Raw genomic sequence first — 20,928 nt, forward strand, 5'->3', positions numbered from 1 at the left:
CTCTTTTGGTTACCAAAAATAAGATAAAGCCAAACAACAAAGCTTCAAAACAGCATATAGTGTTGTGTGGAGCTTTATTCTTAGTGTGAAGGATGGTGAAATTATCATATACAGCTTGCATGTATTTATTTATTACTGTTTTTAATTGATAACAGGGACAGGAAATCACAACCGCTGGATTTCATTTATCTGAATCATTTCCCTAATTCAAGGCAGAAAGCTTTCAGCTGCACTTGATATTGTTAGACAACACACAGAGATGGGCTGGGATTGAAAAGAGACAAATCAAAGCAAGCTGTCTTCAAATGACAGAACATCTCATATGTTACTCACATTTCTCTTTTGAAAAATAAAAGAAAGAAAGTAGCCATGGTTCATCTAAATCTGCTCCTAATGTTCAAATGTTTTGATTACTACAACATGGAATTGACATGATATTACAAATGTAATACCTTATTGTTACTTTGTTGCTACTATGCTGTAATATGAATGAATGATGACATTTTTGGAGCAAATGCTTAATTTTGTCTCCAAAGCAGCCAGAGGGACAGCTGGGAGGATCTGGGAGGACACGGTCCTCTCTGTGAGCCTTTGTAACAGGCACCAACTCCAAAAGTGACTGACTGTGAGAGATAAGGTGCTCCAACCTCCACCTTTTATTTGATGTGTGCTATTTGTATGCTGAGACTGTCCCTCGTTTTAACTTTTGGAAAAAGGAGAGTTACTGCACCACTTGAATGTGGTGTTTGCTTTATCTGATATCAACCCCAGGCACAAGGAAGAGAAATGAAGTGACAGACATTGCTGCATGGACACAGATAGGAGAGACACCTGAATTCAAAATAAAACTCTTATACGGCCATATCAATGTGTCGGTATTTCACCATATGTCTCAGCGCCATGTCACTCACTGATATGTGTCCTTTTTATTTAGCCACATCTTATATTGCACCAGCCCATGCTCTGCCAAGTCTAACACAATGTGCACCAATGGAGATTGGCCTCCTCATAAAATAAACAAACACCCATAGAGACCATTGAGATTGATAACAGTTTTTTAGTTGCACTGCTAATTTACATGCTTAGCCCTTGGGAGCAATAAAGTGGTGGTGCTAATGGAAGATGAAGGCCAGCAAAAGGAAATAATCAAATGCTAATTTTCACACAAGGTTCCCTGGGATATAACTGATGCAGTGCTGGACGCAGTGTGACTGTAGAAATGCATTGCCTGTGAACTGCTGCTCCTGTTTTATAATATGTTTTAATGATGCATATAGTAACATGTTTATCACAAATAATTTTTTTGTAGTTAATTTCTCTTGGAAAAGTGCACAACAGGACCCAAATGGCTGAATTAGACTAAGGCAAGGCAACACTGTAAACACTAATCATTATGAATATTATACTGTATTCTGTTTTGAAAAATAAAACAATTATACAAAACAAAACAAAAGAATTTCATGCATGCAAAGGGTTCATTTAAAGCAAAGAGCTCTTGCGAATGTATTTGCACGCCAAATTCAAATCATGTCACATTTTATACTGAAATTAGGAATCTGAAATAAATGGTACAGCATCCCTGAGTCACCGCAAAATAATAGAAAAGTGACTGTAAACAAAGCTTCAGCTACACAAACAATATTATACGTGTATGTTTTGTATGTCATTACTGTCCCACTGCAGCAGCAGCACCTCAGATCTCAGACACTCGGATTAAGATTCAACACAGACACAAGTCTATGTGATGGATCCCAGCATCCAGAGTGCAGTATGAGCACAGCTTTTATCTTTCCTCTTTATCTGCTCTCATGTTGTCATAAAATATTAATGCCCCGGTGGCTTGTTGATTTTATAAACATTTTCTCTGATGAACATGCCATTTAAGTAGAGTTAAAAAAATAAAAGTGGCTGAGTGCAGGCAAGTTGCAATCTCAGTTTTTCATCTTTGGATGCAAATTCACTCCCACTCTCCCTGCTCCAACTTTAAATTTATTAATAAACTCACTGTGAAGATGAGTGTCGCCTATCTTCACCATGCATTGCAGCTAACCCTGCCACAGATTCAGAGATAAAATATTAGAGAGAAATATGAAATTAATTCAATTCTGAAAAAAAATATATATATATACACAGTATATATATATATATATATATATGAAAGAATAAATGATACTGAAGGCACCTCGTAAAGTTATCTAAAAACTGTCACAGTCACAGTTTATTTGATAAAGATTTATGTTAAGGCAAAACTCAATAACAATCTTGTGACTAAACCGTTATACACCAGTTCATATGCATATTGATTTTTGAAACCCTTCACTCTTATTATTTATTACCTTTAAGCATTTCTGGTGATGGTTTTTAAAACGGCTAATTTTTCAGGGCATTATAGAAGTGCTGAAGCAGACCGACGCCTCCTGAGCGTTGAGCGAAAGCTCAGCTTCTTTTCGCTTGCTATCCGTCATCGAGCTCAGCGGCCTTTGACAAATTCAGAGTCTGTACACTTGTCAGTGGATGCACATTTTGTGTCGTCTACGCTTTCACCGAGCATATCTGTCGTGCTTTGTTTTATCTGGAATCCGTGATGAATATTTGCTTTCAAGCTAATGCGTTGGTGCTGCACTGCTCACAGTATTCATCATCATGCTTCTGAACTTAATCAAATACTTTGTAATCTTTGGAAACAGGGAAGCGAGTGAGGATTCTGCACAGTTTTTTGACACACGTCTGTGGCTGTTTGTTGAATGTTTTACACAAAGCCATCACAATCTCCGCTGTGTCTCGCTCTGGTAAAGTTTCAAAGCGCTATACAATCACCAAACAATATACGACAGACAGCAGCTTTGCTGAGTCAGTCTCGGGCACCTGTGAATTGTATCATAAAACCAAGTGAGCAGAATTAAGGAGAGAAGGAACAGCTGAGTGAAAGAGAGAACATCTTATGAAGCTTATAGCCACCTCTTATGGCATAATGGAAATGATGCAAATTAGGCCAAGGTGTTAAAAACATAAACACTGGGAGAAATCATGCATGTTAGAAAAAAAACAACCCAAAAACTCCATAAAAATATAAATTGTATTATGTCTAAAGTGTTCACTCTCTTTCCTGGTGTGGCCTTTCAGAGTATTTGAAATGCAAGAGACGGAGCCATGATGCTTCTGTATGAGCTGGAACGAATGCCCTTGATAAATGTCAGCACGTTGCTGAAATGATATTCCTCATGTCAGAGTGTTACGTATACAGACTTCATATTTGCTACTTACAGTTTAGAAACATGTTTAGATATCTGGTCATAAAGCATCAAATTGAACAAACTAACAATTTTCACATTGAGACAATATAAGGCAAACCTTCATTTAATGCAAATCCATGTGTATGATAAACTTCAAGGTATGTTATCCAATAAATATGATGGTATTCGTCACAAAGTGAAACCTTAAACCTGTATTTGGTGCCAAATGATGAGGTCGGAGGTCACCAAAGTAGGATTTAGTTGCACTGGCTTGCTGAGTGGGGCAGGTAATGTTGGGTGGGAAGGAAATCCCAAAGCTTCAACTCCACACAGCAACAACAACATTGCTTCGTAAGTGACTTGGCACCGTGTAAATCTAGAGGCTGCGTCGAGCCAGCAGCACGAATGAACAAGACCAGGAACCGAACAAGGGCAGCTGATTCACAGAAAGAAAATAGAGCACAAACAATAAAACATATTTACACATATTACACCTATATACCTGTCTGTATGTTTAATGATTTTATGTACAACAACATAGACTGATAAGATTTCAGCGAGGTTTACAATTGTACATTACATAGGAGACATGGGAGAGTATTTGAAAGGGTAAAACACAGTATGTAATATCAATAATAATAATAATAATACTAATAATAGTTGTTTTTAATTTGATATTTTGAATCTGTAAGAACAAGAGGCATCGGCTGAGTCTGTACAGTGACATCTGACCGCTCCAGCTGAGCAGGATGGAGAGGCTCCATTCAATTTTAATTGTATGTAGCACCATTCTCAGTGCGCTGCCATTTAAGATGCATTTGACCTTCTTTTTCTCTCGTTATTCTTCAGCCTAGTGTGTGTATCGCTCAGCCCTCCTGTCAGCTTCTCAGCATGGGATTACACAGAAGGATGTTGAAGAGAAATAATATATTTCATAATCATTTTAACGTCTATTAAATGTGTGGAAGACTGAAGTTTAGTTCAGTGTCATTCTTGAACACGTCTGAGAATGAAGACTAAAGATGAAGAGTGACAGTTTTTCCCAGTTCCAGCTGGATGTGAGAGGAAGAATCACGTGAGCAGGAAGCGGCGTGTTTAGGATGCATGCTGGGGGACATTAGTGTGTGTTTATCGTCTTCCTGTCCTGGATGGGTGTTGCATTACAAGGTACTATCTCCAAACTGCCAGAATCAATTAACATAAATAATAAATGTGCACTGACGCTGTCGGTCTAGAGTGCTCATTTTTGCTCCAGCTCTCATCGCAGAAGGTGCGTTTTAGCTAAAAAGGTAGGTTCCTAAAATATTCCTCATCAGTTTAAAAGTGTAATGCAGAACTTTTAAACATAAACAAATGTCTGTTTGATTCAAAAGTACATTTTATTGTATAAAAGGATAAAGGTTCATTGCCCCTGTTTGCCCTTGCGCTGCAGGTGTATACACAAATACTCCCTCAGTCAGGTCTGATACTATTGCTTGACACAGTCAAAGGACACGGCATACAAATAATATTAAATTAGTAACGTTTAAAGGTTAAAGTTTAACGTTTAAACATAAATGTTATGTACTGTAGCTTTAAAGGTTTAGCACATGTCACACCACACACATCTCTGCAGCCTCCAGAACCTTAATTTCAGAGTAACATGAGCATATCCTGGCTCTCAAAAAGGAACTAACTCACCTGGAGAAGGAGAGTGTGGACTAACGTCACTGAGAACGTTGGTTCACTGGTGGGAGTTCTCACAGTCCACTGAAGATTACTTCAGACACCTCAGCAAACACAGCTGGACCAGCTCACACATCTTACATACAACTTTATTATCGGCATAGGAGAGGCAGAGCATCACACTGACACTTCAATGGTGCAACTCATTACAAACAAACGTAATCAGTGTCGAGCTGACACTTGTTGTTGTGCTTCATTCATCATGTTTGCATGTGTCACACTCTGTTAATGAAGAGGGATTTATTGTGATTGATACAAGTTAGCAGCATTATGTTACTGAGTCAGCTGTAAATAACTGACATTCAAGGTGAAAGTCACGCAAATACGTCCTCGTTATTCAGCTCGGGGAGGTAACGTTCTGCTGTTGCAGCCCCACTTTATCACTATGGCAATGAAGCACTGACCACTTTATTTGACAGACAGGTTACATTGCATGTAGATGCAATAGTTGTTCATCCAGATTATATCTAAATGCAGTTCTTAGGCGTTGGAAATGACTTTATCAGACAGTTTCATATGGAGTTTTTCCTTTGAGATCCATTTTCTACCACTTTATTGCAGGGTCACTGTGCCAATCTCAGCTGACATAGGGCGATGGGCGAGGTACACCCTGGACAGTTTGCCAGTCCATCGCAGAGCCACAAATAGAGACCAACAACCATTCACTCTCACATTCACATCTACGGTCAATTTAGAGTGACCAATTTGACCTAATCTCCATATTGCATGTTAGATCTAAACAAAATCTAGTCTAGATCTAACCAATATAGACTATAGTGCAGGTGGTTGATGCTTGGCTTAATCCACACATGTTTAGTTTAAAAAAAAAAAGGGAAGTCAGAGTAGCTGGTGGTTTGTTATTTGACAAAAATCAGTTGAGGCCAAAGTTTCTTTTCATGTACTTCAATGATTTCCTCCAGTCACTAAATGGTCGCACACAGGTTGGTGTACGACTGCAAACATAAAGAAGCACCCATAAAAACTTTCAGAGGTGAATTCTACTGCTCGAAAAACCAAACTCTTTGTTGAAAAGAACTTTAATAGTCTTAATATATTTGGTAAAAGCCTGACATGCACTTTTTCTCAAATTAGTAGCATCTTTGAATATGAGCTGCACTGTTAAACTTGAACTGATTATTTGGACAATATGCTATAACTGGAAATGATCAATACTATTGACTTTTATGCTAATGAACACACAGCAAGCTGGTGAGCAATTGTATCGTAAAGCAACGCTTAAAATGCTATAACATCTGAAACAATGCTCAGAGCATTTGAATTGGGAAGAAAAACACATCTCTCATAACTTTTCTGTGAAAAAAATCATCTTAATCATTATATTTTATTATAAACAGGCACACTTATAATTTCTTTTTTTTTAATTATGTTCCACTTTCTATGCCCCGATGCAGTAAAGTTTTCACTCAAGAAAGTCTGTGAAATGATGCCTTGAGCGTACAGCTGCTTTTTTGACTTCACCCAATAGATAAACACACCTGCTTGAAAGCTGCATCTCAAAATCATGCCATTCCGAGAAATATGTCAGGAAACGCTTCACTCTAATCAAGCGTGTTCACGTTTTCTACTGAATTTTGACAGCTGTGCCAGTGGGAGACGAGCTGTTTACAACCGACAACTCAGTGACACTATGAAAAAAGATTTAATGCACATTCTGCAGAGTGTGAGAGCTACAATACCAGCTGCATGAAGCTGTTTAATGTCACATTTGAGCCATGAAAATAAGGAACACGAGTGTATAAGGTGTTCTGTGCCATACTGAAGGTAACTGAAGGTGTTAAATGGCTGCTAAACAGAAGTGTATATTTGAATGCAAAATTAAACATAACATATTAACAACCTTCTTCATTACTTGAAATCTGTCAACATAGTCTGTCATTATCGTCTCTGGTTGACAAATATCGCCCTCTTGTGGTAACTGCACGTTAACAAAAGGAATATTTTTCTCACTGTTTTCTACAGTTCTTTTCTTAAATAGTAATTTGACATATTATAATATTATTATACACATAGTATTATTATCTATATCTCATATGCTTGTATTTGTCAATTTCAAAATCTGACTTGTATGTCCTGAGGTGCTCTTATGAGATGAGCATGGACAGACACACTTCCATACTTGACCTATGACTGCTCTCTCTGTAAAACTCCCTGTCATTGGTTGACACATTTAGTTGTGGGGCTGTAAACAGAACCTGGAGAATGTGTAAATGTATACTTGATTTACACTATGCTAACAGGTTATTGTGTAACTTTATACGTTTCCCCTTACCTCCGACCCTGACTGAATGCTTTTTTACATTACTATGTTAAAATGTACAGTATACAGAGGGTATAAGAATGTGCAATATAGAGTGTTTTAGCACAACCTAGACAATCTGAAAATGTTTTTCATTTTGTGGAATTGATTCTGTGATGTTTATAAAATGTTCTAAATTTATCAGATAATTCCAAACCTTTTAATGTTAACGCTTGTTAAGGAAACTGTGTGAGACTAGAAAACTGAAGTAATACAAGGTTAACGAGTGATCATTTGAATTTCGCATTGACTTTTGTGTTAAAAAAATATATGTTTGATCTCAATCAGTCTTGGGTAGATTTTCATAATTATTATTTATGAGCTCTCTTTCAGTAACCTGCATTATACTTATACATTCTTGTAAATGCACAATAAATTAATAAAATAACCAACCATTAAATGGTGGGTGTTGCTCTTTGTTTATATTTTATACCCTCTGCTTTCATACTGCAGTCTGACACTGACGGAGTGTCGTAGAGTTACGGTGATTAGTTGGATTATCCACAATTAGTGGATAGAAAATTAATCAGAAACATGATAACAGCAATCATTTCAGCCAAGCATTAAATTATAGATGTATTTTCTGGTTAAAGCCTCTCAAGTGAAAGTATTGGCTTGGCTAACATATAATTAATCTTTTGGTTGTGGATTATTGGTTGATTAAACAAGCATTTTGAGTCAACTAAAATTCTGGGAATTGTGGGGTATTACACTCTATTAACCCAAACAACAAAATCCTCCGCAGGTTGATCACAGTGAAAGTAGTTAGTGGGTTGTACAGGCTGGTTATTGACAGTTAGACATGTGGCCTTATCATGAATATGCACATTATTTAGAGAGAAGTAGTAAGACTGTGACGCAGAGACAGACAGTGCTCCCTCGTGATAAGTACTGGCATGTGTTTTGTATTTAGCAGACATAATGTTCCTGTGAGCTACATTCATTATCTTCTCCTCACATCACTCAACACCCACATCAGACTCATTACTGCTCACACCAAGAGAACTGTGGCTGGAAAGCCATTAGAGAAACCCATCAACCTTTATTTATGTTTTCATGCACCTAGAATTTAGATGTAAAAATCCAAGTTTACACACTCCACTGACCCCTGCAGTCAACAGCAGGGGCTTTGCTTCCCCCTTGTGGAGGAAATTAACAGAAACTTTCATCTGAGAAATGGTCAGAAAGCCATGATTAAAGACCACTGCATTCATTTTTTTTATTTGAGTGAGTGTGCCTTTGTAAGGTTTATCATACATGAAAGGGTTGGGGAGCATGTTTTCTCTATTATTTCATGTGTCTGTCTGCTAATCGCAGTACTGTCCAACGGTTTGCTTTGGGGAGTTGACTTCCTAAGCCTACCAGTGTGTGCAGTGTCGACTTTGGCAGTGTTTGGATGAGAAATGCAAGTGATGTTGGTAGAAATTTGACAGACGCATGAGCCGCTTCTACCCAGTCTCACAAACGCCCCCTCAGACAGGTCTTAATGGCCTCCTTTACACCAGGCATTAACATGTATTTGCTGTGATGCTGTGGAGCACCTGACCACTTGTAAGTACAGGTGTAAATACAACAAAAGACGGGTTGCTATCCGGTCCGCAAAATCACTTCGGAAGGTGGTCAGAGCCGCATTGTGACCACATTGAACAGAAACGTAAAATCAGCTCCGCTCCACCCACAACAACTACATGAGTGGAAATATGTTGGTGGCCCCAAGCGCAGCTAACATGAAAGTGGCGACAAAACGGCACATTCTCGTCTGCTTTCTTCGGTTTTCCGCTTGTCAAAGACGACTTCTTCGCCTGCTTCAAAAAGCAAAGAGGAGTCCGTACAATAGTGCAACTTCAGGTGCGGCTAATGTTGTTGTTGTTATTGTTGTTGATATGGCAGCGCACAGAAGCGGAGGAAACATAAGATGTGGACACCGGGGCTATCTGATCACAAAAAACACATTTTGATGCCAAGTGTAAAGGAGGTAATAGTATTGCAGACATGGCCTGTTTCCAGATGAAAGACACAGCCTATAGATAATGTTACACTGTTTCTGTTCACAAAGACCAAACAGCAGCAGAATAGTAACATTAAAGAAATCACCAAAAGTTACGCAGTACAGCTTTAATGCTAGCTCTGATGTTTCCATATTTGAATGGAGACAGACATCGCCCTTACCTTCCTTAGGTCTGTATGAGAGTCACCGTGGCAACCATGAAAGTAAATGACACATTTTTGAATGTTCTTCGGGGCCGCATGGTTGGTGTAGTGGTTAGCACTCTTGCCTTTGCAGCAAGAAGACCTGGGTTTGAACCCCGGTGGGAACAAGGGTCTGCATGGAGTTTGCAGATCCCCTGTGTGTGTGTGTGTGTGTGTGTGTGTGTGCTCATGGGTTATCTCCGGGTTCTTTGGCTTCTTCCCACAGTCCAAAAAACATGCAATATGGAGATAAGGTAAACTGGACACTGGTGAACTGTGGTGTGACCCCGCCTATCGCCCTATGTCAGCTGAGAAAGTCAAACACCACTTCCTGTATTGTGTTGTTGTGTACTGTAAGCGTTCAACACACACACACACACACACACAAGTACAACTGTGCAGTGTTTAAAATGCTGAAGCTTTATTTGTATTGTAGAAAGAGGAGGAAAAGAGGAAGACCACAGAGGATCATGGATGTTATGAAGGACAAGAGGACAGTTGGTGTAACAGAAGAAGACACAGGGGATGGGACAAGATGGAGGCAGATGATCCGCTGTGGCGACCCCTAAAGGATGAATCAGAAAGATATTTTTTTCATGATTGCATTCATTTTGTGAATAGACATTTTATTCTATTCCATTATTATTACAGTTATAATCATTATTACATTTAGTGTTTATCTTGGTCACTGTATGTCTTGTAATACCAAAATCTCTTATTATTCCCATTTGCTGATGCTAATGTTTTTTCCATTTGACATGTCTTTATTGTCTTCCCCCTTTATTTTCCCTCTGTTATTGTCCCAAGTGGGATGTAACCGAAAAGCTGTAACCCCCAGCCCTGTTTTTAAAATGAATCTATTACTGTTATCTCCAAATGTATCCAGTTCATAACACATTGTACATCATGCAGTTGCATTAAAGTTCAGATGGTCAATATTGTTTGTATTATGATTTAGATGTTTTGGTTTTCACTTTATTATATTTGATATGAAATGTAAATGAATGTTTCACAGGACAAAAAGAAAATACAACATGTGGCCTCCTCCTGTTGTGGCACTAACTCAGTTAAACACATTGCAGAGTCTATCGAACATCATCTGTCTAAACTTAACTTAACAAACAACCAAACTTCATCAACAAAACCCCACCCAGTTTCACATGGGCGGCTCCATTGGCCCGCGCTTCTGTATATCCGTTGCCTCTTCCTTGGAGCGCTGTGATTGGTCAGCGGTGACGACAATCCCGCGCTCAGCTCCCGCCCACCGAGCGGATCAAGTTTGAATGAACAACAGCAGCTTGCTGTGGAGGTGCGAGTTGCATTTGCAGTAATTATTAAAAGTGTGAATCGCTTTGGGGGCGCGCGGAACCAGGATGGACATGAAGAAAAGAATTCATCTAGAGTTGCGGAACCGCACTCCGTCAGACGTAAGTGGGCCTCACATCTCGCTGGTAACGTTTCCCACTCTGCTAATGGAGACTCTTTGGTGTGATGCCTCGGTGTGGGGGGAGATACAAAGTTTTTTTTTACAAGTTAAAGGGTGATGGAGACGTGAGCTCATGTTGTAGCTGTGCGGTATGCGGTGTTTGTGGTGTCCAGGTGCTGCGGGAGCGCAGCTTGAACTTTTGTGCGGCTCAGAGCTGGCGCTTCAGTTGAAGCGGCGCGTGGATGCACCACGGCAGCGGCAGCGGCGGCATAAACAAGGCAAGCGGCGTGAGAGGAGCCATATTTGTAACTTTTGATCCACGAAAGCGTTTGACCCCCTTTGACTGTGTTTTTCCTCTCGTCTCCTCGTTGTTCGATGCGCCTTGTGCGCGCACTTGGCGCGTTAAGGATGCAGGATATTCAAAGTCACGGAATTATCAGTGATGCGTAAAGATCACAGCCTCCATTCGTCGCCTCACAACGGTATCTTGGACCCGGAGTTGCTCGCACGGTTCGGCTCAGGTCGGTTATTTTTGCGGGAAATCGTATAGGGCAGCGGCTGCAGCGGAGAGTCCGCAGCCGGAGCCACAGAGCGCGCAGGAGGCAGGGACTGTGGCGTTAGCGCGGACAGTCAGCAGCCTGGTAACCGGGGCTCTGCCACGACAACACGGACACACGAGTCGCCGAAACACGCCCGCGTCCTTCCGGACCGCTGTGTGTTCGTGCAGCAGGACTGTCCGCCGTCTCCGACCATAATGAGATTAAGATTCGACGAGAACAGACCGAGGAGCCGCGTTGTTGCTCCATTTTTACAGAACTAGGACAAGCCGCCATCTTACCGAGAAACAAAGGCTAAGCCAAACACACCGATTCATTTCCCGTTTATTCGACACGAGCCTCGCGCGACCCCCTCATACCTGCTCATAAACACGAGCTTACATGCGCCATCAAATCCAAGATGCAACTGTTTAACACAACCAACAATGAAACGTTTGCCTGGCAGCGATCTAATGTCTTTTAGCTGCCCCTCCTACTCACAAGTGACCCTGTGCAGGATTCGTAGGTCTGTGTGTGTGTGTGTGCGCGTGGTTCCCACTTGTTATGACTAACGTGCGTCTCTTATTACACATTAACTAATTATCTAGTCAAAACAAACCACGATCCGCTGCACTGCCTCCGTTTCCACTGGGAAAAGTAGTTAAATGCATTATTTACGTAACGTGAGGACAGTCGGAGACATCGCGATACTTTAGTGTGAGCATACAGATTATTGATGTACAGTTTTTTTTGTAGTCCTGCTGCTGAGCGCTGATTGGCTGAGTCATAGTCAAGCCAACGGTTAAACATCCAATCTGATAATGACATTATTTAGCTTTCTGTGGTTTTATTTTTTATTTTTATTTAGCTTTGTGAGGTGCAGAAGAAGTAATGTAGCATTAACACAGAAGCAAATAAATCAAAAATAACCACAAATGTTGTCCATGTTGTGTTTACAGACTATATCTCTGAGTGCTACCGGATGCTGAAACATGTTTCTTTGTCAAAATGTCATAAAACAAAAAAAATAAAAAAAATGATGAAATGTATGATGATAATGGGGGCGGGACTAGATAAGCTTTGCTTCTCCCGCTTTCCCTTTCGGTTATGTATATTGTGTGAACTGCACTGCTGTGTGATGAGTGATCTAAATGTCATGACCGAAATAAATAAATACATGTAAATAGGGATGTAACGGTATGAATAAAATAAAATAAATTATAATAATACAATTATTATTATAATACATAATAATATTAATAAAATACATTTAAATAATGGCAGCAATGCGAGATTGTCGTGGTCATGCGAGACTATTGTGGCCATATTTGTGCGGGGGATACAGGAAATGACTTATTTTTAAAAATCAATCAAAGGATTTTATGAATTGATGCTCTGAATGAAAATTGGTATGAAATGGAAAATGTTTTCATTTTTTTATTTTTGGGAACCAGCCCTAATCAGCACAAAAACTGATTTTCAATGAATGAGTCAAAATTGACAAAACAATGACCGGAAAATGTTTGTTTTCTCCACAGGTCAAAGAACTTGTGCTTGACAACTGTCGCTCAAACGAAGGCAAGATCGTGGGTCTGACAGATGAATTTGAAGAGCTGATATTTCTAAGCACAATCAATGTTGGCTTGACGACAGTTGCCCACTTGCCAAAGCTAAATAAACTCAAAAAGGTGAGGTATTTTTTTTCCTCTTCTTAGCAAAACAAGTGTTTAACTTTATACTTTTCATTGTTGCATATTTTCATTGTTCTATTGATCGACAGCTTGAACTCAGCGATAACAGGATCTCAGGGGGGTTGGAAGTTCTGGCAGTAAAGTGCCCCAACCTCACACATCTCAACCTCAGTGGCAACAAGATTAAAGACCTCAGCACAATAGAGCCATTGGTAAGTAATACTACAGTCATTAAACACGACACAGCGCAGCAGGCTTTATTAATCATTGAGCTTTGATGGTTCCTACGACAGAAAGAACTGGGGACTCTGAAAAGCCTCGATCTGTTTAACTGTGAGGTGACAAACCTCAACGAATACAGAGACAACGTCTTCAAGCTACTACCCCAGCTCACGTACCTGGATGGGTACGACAAAGACGACAAAGAGGCACCGGACTCTGACACGGAGGTCTACGCAGAGGGATTGGACGACGATGAGGAGGATGAAGACGGTGAGTGTGGTTCTACAGACCAAGTGCTACATGCGCCCGTGTCATGATAAAGTGTATTGGAACATGGGGCCCATCATTTTACCATCAAACACATTTCACCCAGATGTAGACGAGGAGGAATATGATGAAGACACAGCTCCAGGAGACGAGGAGGAGGAGGAGGAGGGAGAGGAGGATGAAGAGGAGAATGAAGAAGAGGAGGAGGATGACCTCAGTGGAGAGGTGGGATGAGAATGAACGGGATTTTTGTTCTGAAATGATGAAAAATCTGAAAAATAACGTTGACCTTTTGTTTTATGAAGGAGGAGGAAGAAGAAGACGTGAATGACAAAGACGCTGATGACGACGATGAGGAGGGTAAGTGAAACGCTGCTAAATGTGGACTTACATGTGTTTAAGTGCAAACAATGTGCAGAAGTATGACCTGAAACAATTATTTTAAATATGACTCTTGGTTTTCTAGAACAAGAACGAGGTCAGAAAAGAAAACGAGAGCTGGATGAAGAAGGGGAGGAGGATGAAGACGATTGAAAGTCTTCCTGAAGCCACGTTTCGAACTGTTTTAAACTTGTATCTCCAAGTCACTCCCCCACCCCCCACCCCCCCAACCCACCCCAGTTGAATATTGCAGTAGGAGTGGTTTTCTTGTTATTGGCCAGTCAGGTAGACGGGGCTGTCAGTAGAAATATGTTTAAGTTATGTACCTTTGCTCCCGCGGTCAGTCCCGCGGTCAGTCCCGCTGTCCACATCTGACCGCTCTGTTGACGCGGAGTTTTGTAATATCCAATAATAGCAAAGATGAACCTTTTTAAGAAATGTTTCTGTTTTCTCACTGTTTGTGTAAGACAAGTTTCTGATGACTTGTGTATTTTAAGATCCTCCCCCTTTAAAAGAAAAGATAAAATTACAAAAAAAAGAGTGCATGTCTAATACATTTTAAAGTCAACTACTGGATTTCATGTACGATTGTCCTTTTCCTCATCTTCAACTTATTATTATCATTATTATTATTATTATTATTATTATTTTTTTTAAATGTAAGTTATGTGTTTGTAGTGTCACCAGTATGCCAATACTCTCTCTGCTGTCCTGGTGTGAAACTTCAGTCTGAACATGCACACGTGTAAACCTCACAGGGCATATTTTTAAATATCATAATGTTATAACAAAAACAAATGTCTGCCCTTGTCAAAGCTATTCCTCCTCCTCCTCCTCCTCCTCCTCCTCCTCCTCCTTAAACCCTCAGCTTTGATAGTTCGGAAATTACGTGTTCTTGTAAATAATGACCAAATCTATTTTTTTGTATTCTCTTTGATGATGGCAGACATTGAACAGACACATGAGGTGAAGCCACAAATTGTAATAAGATATTAAATATGTATGCTGTTTTATCTTTAACAAAAAAAAAGAATAGCAGTGGGAAATTTCCTGAATTTGAAGACAACTTTGTATGCATTCTCCTTCCATAAAAACAAATGTCCGACACCGGAGCTCATCATTACTTTCTCCACGTTATTTTCTGTGACACGCAGGTGGCAATGTTTGGATTTGTGGTGGTAGTGTAGAGAAATACTTGATATGTAAATGGAGGTTACAGCTGCAGTGTGAATTAAAAATGTATTGTTTTAAAGTGTAAACTCTGGAAAACAGTCAGTTATTGGGACTTTGTTTTCACCAGTATACAATGGTCAAATTGGCCTACCTCAGTGATCTCTTTCTTTCTTTCACTATGTTAATTCCACTGTCATGACCCCAAGTTATGTTCCCCCCTCATTCACTTCAATAAATCCCTTTTATATTTATATTTTGAAGTTTGTCGTCCTTGGTTGAAGTCATTAGGGTTGGTTTTAATTTTGTTTTCTCCACTTGGAAGAACCCATCCTGCAGTGGAAGTGGCCGTTACCAAGGTAACTACAGGTTAAAGGCTGTTTTTTCGTCTTCTGAAGTGGATTCACTCGAAGCCACTGAACAATCGGATCAAAATCGGCATTTTTAAAACAGGATCTAACAAGGAGTTGCTCATAAATACACAACTATTATAGCTTTTCTTGGAATTCCTGACAGTGTTGATGCTTTGACTCCTTCGGTATCAGCGCAGCTCAGCCCCACATGTGGAGAAATAAAAACTGACGCCTGTGATGTGTTTTATTAAAAAAAATGACCCACACACTGTTCAATATTTAGTCTACTCATCACACATTAACTGCTTCTTTCTGCTTTGGCACTAATGGCAGTCTGATATGAACTTAAAAAATATATATATATCATAGATTAATCTTTGTGTGTTCATCATCAGACAAAAAAGCAAGTTTAGAAATCTAAAAAGAACCCTTTTTAGTTCTGATGATCATTTACTGTAGAATGTCGCTCCAGCTGACATTAACGGCAGGCATCAACGTTTTTTTTCCTCACTGTATGAACTTTATTCATGTTTCTGACATTATTCAAGTTTTTCCACCGTTTTCACTTAAACACACTCGACCCGGCATTGAAAACCCAGGGTGAACTTAGACGGTTAATATCCAGCTTTGTTGCACATAATGGAAGGACGGTCAATGTTGGTTTTAGTGAACAAAAGCAAAATATCCGGTGTATGTTCATCTTAGTTCATACTGTTCAGAGATGGTTGATTTGAGTGAAACAACATGAAAAGGCTGGCTTTCACTGCAGCTCATCAGTCTACGGTCAATTTTTTACCATTTTTCTACTTTCATTTGAACCTCTATTCATTTACCATTTATGTGCAATGCCGTTTTCTTCGTTAAAAGCAGAATGAGCAACCCGGCTGTCATAATAGAACCAATCAAATGCAATACCTGTTCCCACTTTCTTAAACAATATAAAATGATGGTTAAGCAGCAGTTTTAAGCGCAAGCTAATCTAAGAGGTGCAGGAGAGGCACAAGAGCAAAGTTACACATCTAACATGTATCAGGGATAGTAATGAAGTCTACTTTGATTAAATGTAAAAAAGGATGGTTAATATTACAGGCTAGTTAAGACTATATTTTCCATACCTCATCTCCAGTCACACAAACAATCATTCAAGGTACAGTTTCACACAACCCTTGCACCAGCCCTTCACCACAAATAATCAGCAAAGTCTATCAAGCGCCACGATCATTACTTTCACAGCAACATCGTATAAAAAAACCAACGGGATTAGCAAATGTTATCACTTAGAAAAAGTCAAATGTGACAAATAAATAGAAACAAATATACATCATGGCCCTCAGAATTAGCCCTAAAACCCAATAACAGCCTGGAGACGCCAGCCCTGCATCCAGGTCTCCCCAGCTGCCTTGGCGTTTATTTAAATAAAGAATAAAAACACGGCATGTGAGTGAAATATGTACTCCGTGGAAAAGACGGCATGTGTCCGAGATGTGAAGTAAATGTACAACCGACGTTTGTAGGTAAGAAGAGAAGAAATGAAATCCGCAGCTCTGTGGAAAACACGATCTGTGTGTGTCCAAATGCTCTTCTCTTCTCGTCCGCTGTGTGCAGATGTGCGTGATGTGCTATACGTCACGTCAGTCTCTTCAAGATGATGTTGCAGCTTGCTGCAAACTGTGTCTGCAGCAGAATCTAAGGCCTTGGGGAAGAGAAACATTAGGAGCCAGTGAGGAGTCTAGTTCGGGCAACAGTATGCTATAATTGATCATAACACTCGAGGCTATGTTAGCTCAAAAGTACAGATTTTTAAATTCCGTGTTAAGGTGTCAAACCGTGATTGCTGCCTTGCCTCAATAACATAATCATTTTTCACGTTTATCACGTTATTATTTCAGTTATCTAATCATTGCACCAGATGAGAGATGATCAAACAGTGATCACATTATTGTGTGCGCTATGCAAGGCAGCATAAATTAAGTTATATTGTGATATATCAAAAAAAAGCAGAGTGGGAAGGCTCAGGAGATTGTTTGGAGGTCAGATTTCGGGGGCAAAGGAAGCAGTATTGCCAGTCCATGGAGAAAAGAGGTCAGACGTTGTTGGGGCTAACGTTCTTCAGGTTGTTGAGCTCCAGCTCCAGTTGACGTATTCGCACATCCTTGGTGGTGAGCTCTTCCTTCAGCCGCCGGAGCTCCTCCTGCTGCTGGAAGAACATCCGCAGGAGCTTTGAAAATAGAAAGAAGAGATTTTGACAAGATTTTCAATTTAGTATCTAGTAACTAGAACCCAAGTAGTAAAAATAAGATTGATCAGCCAATATGTGGACATTTAGCATGTTTATGGTTAAACAGTACAATTTAAACAATATTTGTCCTCATTAAGAGTCATTTTCTAATATTAGTTTTACCTCGTTCTCCGTCCTGGGTGGTACGTTCTCCAGCAGATCAATCCCGTTCACTACTACGCTCTTCTTTTCCTTTACTGGGGCCTTGAACACTAACTTGTTTGGCCGCTGGTAACCTTCTTTCAGGGACATCAAGACAGGGTCTATTGGGAAAATACGAAAACCCCATATGAAAATACCTTGTTTTACTGTAAGTCTGTGTTTAAACATCTATCCTGTCTAAATGAATTTAAGCACAACATGTTTATATTTGGCTAAAGATGAAAAAAAAATGAATCAATGAATGAATGAATAAATAAAAGCAATACAATTCCAGTGTTCCAATGTGTTTCCTACCTCTATCAATGCCACTCAGCCATTCGCTGGCGGACAGCGCAGGTTCTGTTCCTGCCGTCATGGGGTAGATGTCCTCCTGGTATGTGTCTGACTGTAAACCAGGAAACACAACACATGTTTGAGCACAAGGTGGAAGGGGAAAAAGGTCCAAAAGATTTGCTGATCTCACCCTCCAACCATAAAGGTTTTTATCCGCAGATGAATTGGATGAATTTGCCTTTTGTGTGCAACTAAAGTCACTTTAATATAAAAACAAAAAGGCTTTTCATTTGGATTTAAAAGGTGAAACAGTATTTGCAGAATTATATTTCATGAAAACATTCCAGAGTGAAGGACCACAGTAACTAAATGCTATTTTAACCGCTGCTCATTTTACCTGGAGTACAACTAGAACCTGAGAACCTGAGAGGTCTGATGGGATGGTAGTTAATGAGCAGGTCAGAAACATACTGGGGAGCTGAGCCATTAGGTGATTAAAAACTAACAGGGAAGCCAGTTAATTATTGCCAGTGTAATGTGATATTTGGCTGTGGCCACACAGTTGGCGTGGTAGTTATCACTCTTGCCTATGCAGCATGAAGACCTGGTCGGAACAAGGGCTTTTCTGCATGGAGTATGTTTGCCCCGCGTGTGCGTGGGTTTTCTCTGGGTAAAAAAACATGTAATATGGGGATTAGGTCAATTGGAGACTCTAAATTGAGAGTGTGTGGTTGTTTGTTTATGTCTGTGGCCCTGTGATGGACTGGTGAACTGTCCAGGGTGTACCCCGCCTTTCACCCTATGTTAGCTGAGATTGGCACTTGACCCTCATGTGGAGGATAAAGCGATAGAAGAGGGATGGATGGATAATTCCGTTGTCCTCGTGAGTACACTGGCACCTGAATTCAATGTATTTCTGTTCACTGCCGACCTGGTAGAGGATAATCAGTTAATTTTATTATTACTTCATATACTCACCCTTCTTGGCACGATCATTGAAATGGGCTCAATCAAGCCCCTCAGAGTGACGAGCTTGTAGAAGCGATACACCTCGCAGGCGCCTACATCCAGCCCATGCTTTGGCATCACACCTGCAGACAAGAACAGCAGCATGCAGTGACACTGTCTGCTCTCAGCAGGTGACTTCCTATAATGCTGATCAGCAAAATGACTTACCTAGTCCTTTCTGTGGGGCCGGGGATCGGAACTCCATAAGGTATTCGATGTACGGCTTCTCTGTGGTGATCTCAAAGTAACGGATGTTGCCGTCCCCCTGCAAAGGCAACAGAATGAAAGATGCAACTCATGGAAGGTGTTTCTTCAGTGTCTTCAGTTTGGAATGCTGAAAGTACATTACACCACAGTCTGAATTTCCAGAGCAAAACTGAGCCCTTTTAGATGTTGCTTCTTGTAATATTTAACATAGACATACTGTATATGACTGTATATATCTCCTGCCTCCTACATGATAGGGGATAGTTTCCTGTTTCCCGTTTTATTTTGGTATTCATATTTTCTCTTTTCAGATAATTGATTTCCTGTGCCCTGATTACGCGACAATGCCCTTGTTGTTTACAGCAAAAAGGAAGTAATATGAGTATTTTATTAATTTCTTTGCTCTGGATAACAAAGAAATCATTAAGTTAATCATTTTGGTTTGCGGACAAATCACCATCATCATTTGAGAACATCATCATTTCCAAGTTTGACGAACACCGATCAACCTTTTTTAAGGTTTTCTGATATTTTATGGACCAAACGATTAATCGAGAAAATAATCGTTAGTTGCAGCTCTAATATATATGTATATACATGTAATATGTATATGTATGTATCTAATATGTATGTATATATACATATATATACATATATATGTATATATATATATATGCATATATATGTACGTATATAAGTATGTATGTATGTATATATATACATATATATGTATATATACTACATAGTAGTAATACAAAATCCATGTTGTGACAGTATGAGACGGCTCTGACCTTGCCTGCCAGGTACAACATATGTGTGTCAGCGTCGTAGTAGGGAAACAACAGTCCTGAGAGGCCGTCAATATCCTCCTCCGCAATTGGCATGGACAAATCCTCCTGTGAGTGTGAGGAGACACCACACAGTGAAGTGAACACACACACACACACACACACACACCAATACACACACTTGCTCCGCCCACTCGGTATTATAAGCATGAGCCATATGGAGGTGTTGTCTTGTCTGACCTGATCCCACAGAGCTATCTGCCGCGTGTTCCAGCGAGAAACTCCAGTGGTGAGCAGCCGCTTCATGTTGCCCAGGAACACGACGCGGTTTACGCGGTGGTTCTTACAACTGGCTTGCTGGTGGATCAGAAAACAGAGCGTACGGCTTCAGTGTTTGCTCATCAATTCATCAACGATTTTAATACATTCAGTCTAAGACTGCATTTAACATAAGCATCATGAAGTGGTATGGATGTTACAATGAGGGTTTTCTCCAGGTTCTCTGGTTTACTCTCACAGTCCAAAAACATGCAGATTTGGGGATTAGGCAAATTGGATTCTAAATTGACAGTAGGTGTGAGTGTGAGAGTGAATAGTTGTTTGTCTCTGTATATTGGCTTAGTGATGGACTGGCGACCTGCCTATGGTGTACCCCGCCTTGTCAGCTGGGATTGGCACCAGTGCCCTCATGTGGAAGATAA

The 20,928-nt window shown here is 40.1% G+C and overlaps 2 protein-coding genes and 1 long non-coding RNA gene across 6 annotated transcripts in view; 1 reads left to right on the forward strand and 2 right to left on the reverse strand.

The window, feature by feature from the left end:
- Positions 1-9,864: 9,864 nt before the first annotated feature.
- On the reverse strand, positions 9,865-10,759 carry LOC131459452 (uncharacterized). Its single transcript, XR_009240249.1, has 2 exons — positions 10,616-10,759; positions 9,865-10,030 (listed from the first exon to the last, which is right to left on the reverse strand). It is a non-coding gene; the product is annotated as an uncharacterized LOC131459452 (long non-coding RNA).
- anp32a (acidic (leucine-rich) nuclear phosphoprotein 32 family, member A) lies at positions 10,742-15,412 on the forward strand. Of its 2 annotated transcripts, none has more exons than XM_058629312.1 (7): positions 10,742-10,892; positions 12,966-13,115; positions 13,208-13,330; positions 13,412-13,610; positions 13,714-13,832; positions 13,913-13,967; positions 14,074-15,412. In XM_058629312.1, the coding sequence occupies exons 1-7, from the start codon at positions 10,839-10,841 to the stop codon at positions 14,139-14,141; spliced, it is 768 nt and encodes a 255-aa protein (XP_058485295.1). In that variant the 5' UTR covers positions 10,742-10,838; the 3' UTR covers positions 14,142-15,412. The 2 variants fall into 2 exon arrangements, with proteins under 2 accessions (XP_058485295.1, XP_058485296.1); XM_058629313.1 differs by lacking the exon at positions 10,742-10,892 and adding an exon at positions 11,119-11,169.
- A 355-nt stretch (positions 15,413-15,767) lies between these two features.
- LOC131459450 (coronin-2B) overlaps positions 15,768-20,928 on the reverse strand; it is a 31,298-nt gene continuing 26,137 nt past the window's right edge. For 2 of the 3 annotated variants that reach the window (XM_058629310.1, XM_058629309.1), the window contains exons 6-12: positions 20,468-20,584; positions 20,231-20,335; positions 19,401-19,497; positions 19,203-19,315; positions 18,246-18,336; positions 17,913-18,052; positions 15,768-17,729 (exon numbers count right to left, since the gene is read on the reverse strand). In XM_058629310.1, the coding sequence (XP_058485293.1) occupies positions 17,595-17,729; positions 17,913-18,052; positions 18,246-18,336; positions 19,203-19,315; positions 19,401-19,497; positions 20,231-20,335; positions 20,468-20,584 (798 nt within the window). In that variant the 3' untranslated portion in view covers positions 15,768-17,594. The remainder of the gene's footprint in view (positions 17,730-17,912; positions 18,053-18,245; positions 18,337-19,202; positions 19,316-19,400; positions 19,498-20,230; positions 20,336-20,467; positions 20,585-20,928) is intronic. The other variant, XM_058629308.1, reaches the window with a different exon arrangement.

The sequence above is a fragment of the Solea solea genome, chromosome 5, assembly GCF_958295425.1.
Source record: "Solea solea chromosome 5, fSolSol10.1, whole genome shotgun sequence".
Taxonomy (NCBI): domain Eukaryota; kingdom Metazoa; phylum Chordata; class Actinopteri; order Pleuronectiformes; family Soleidae; genus Solea; species Solea solea.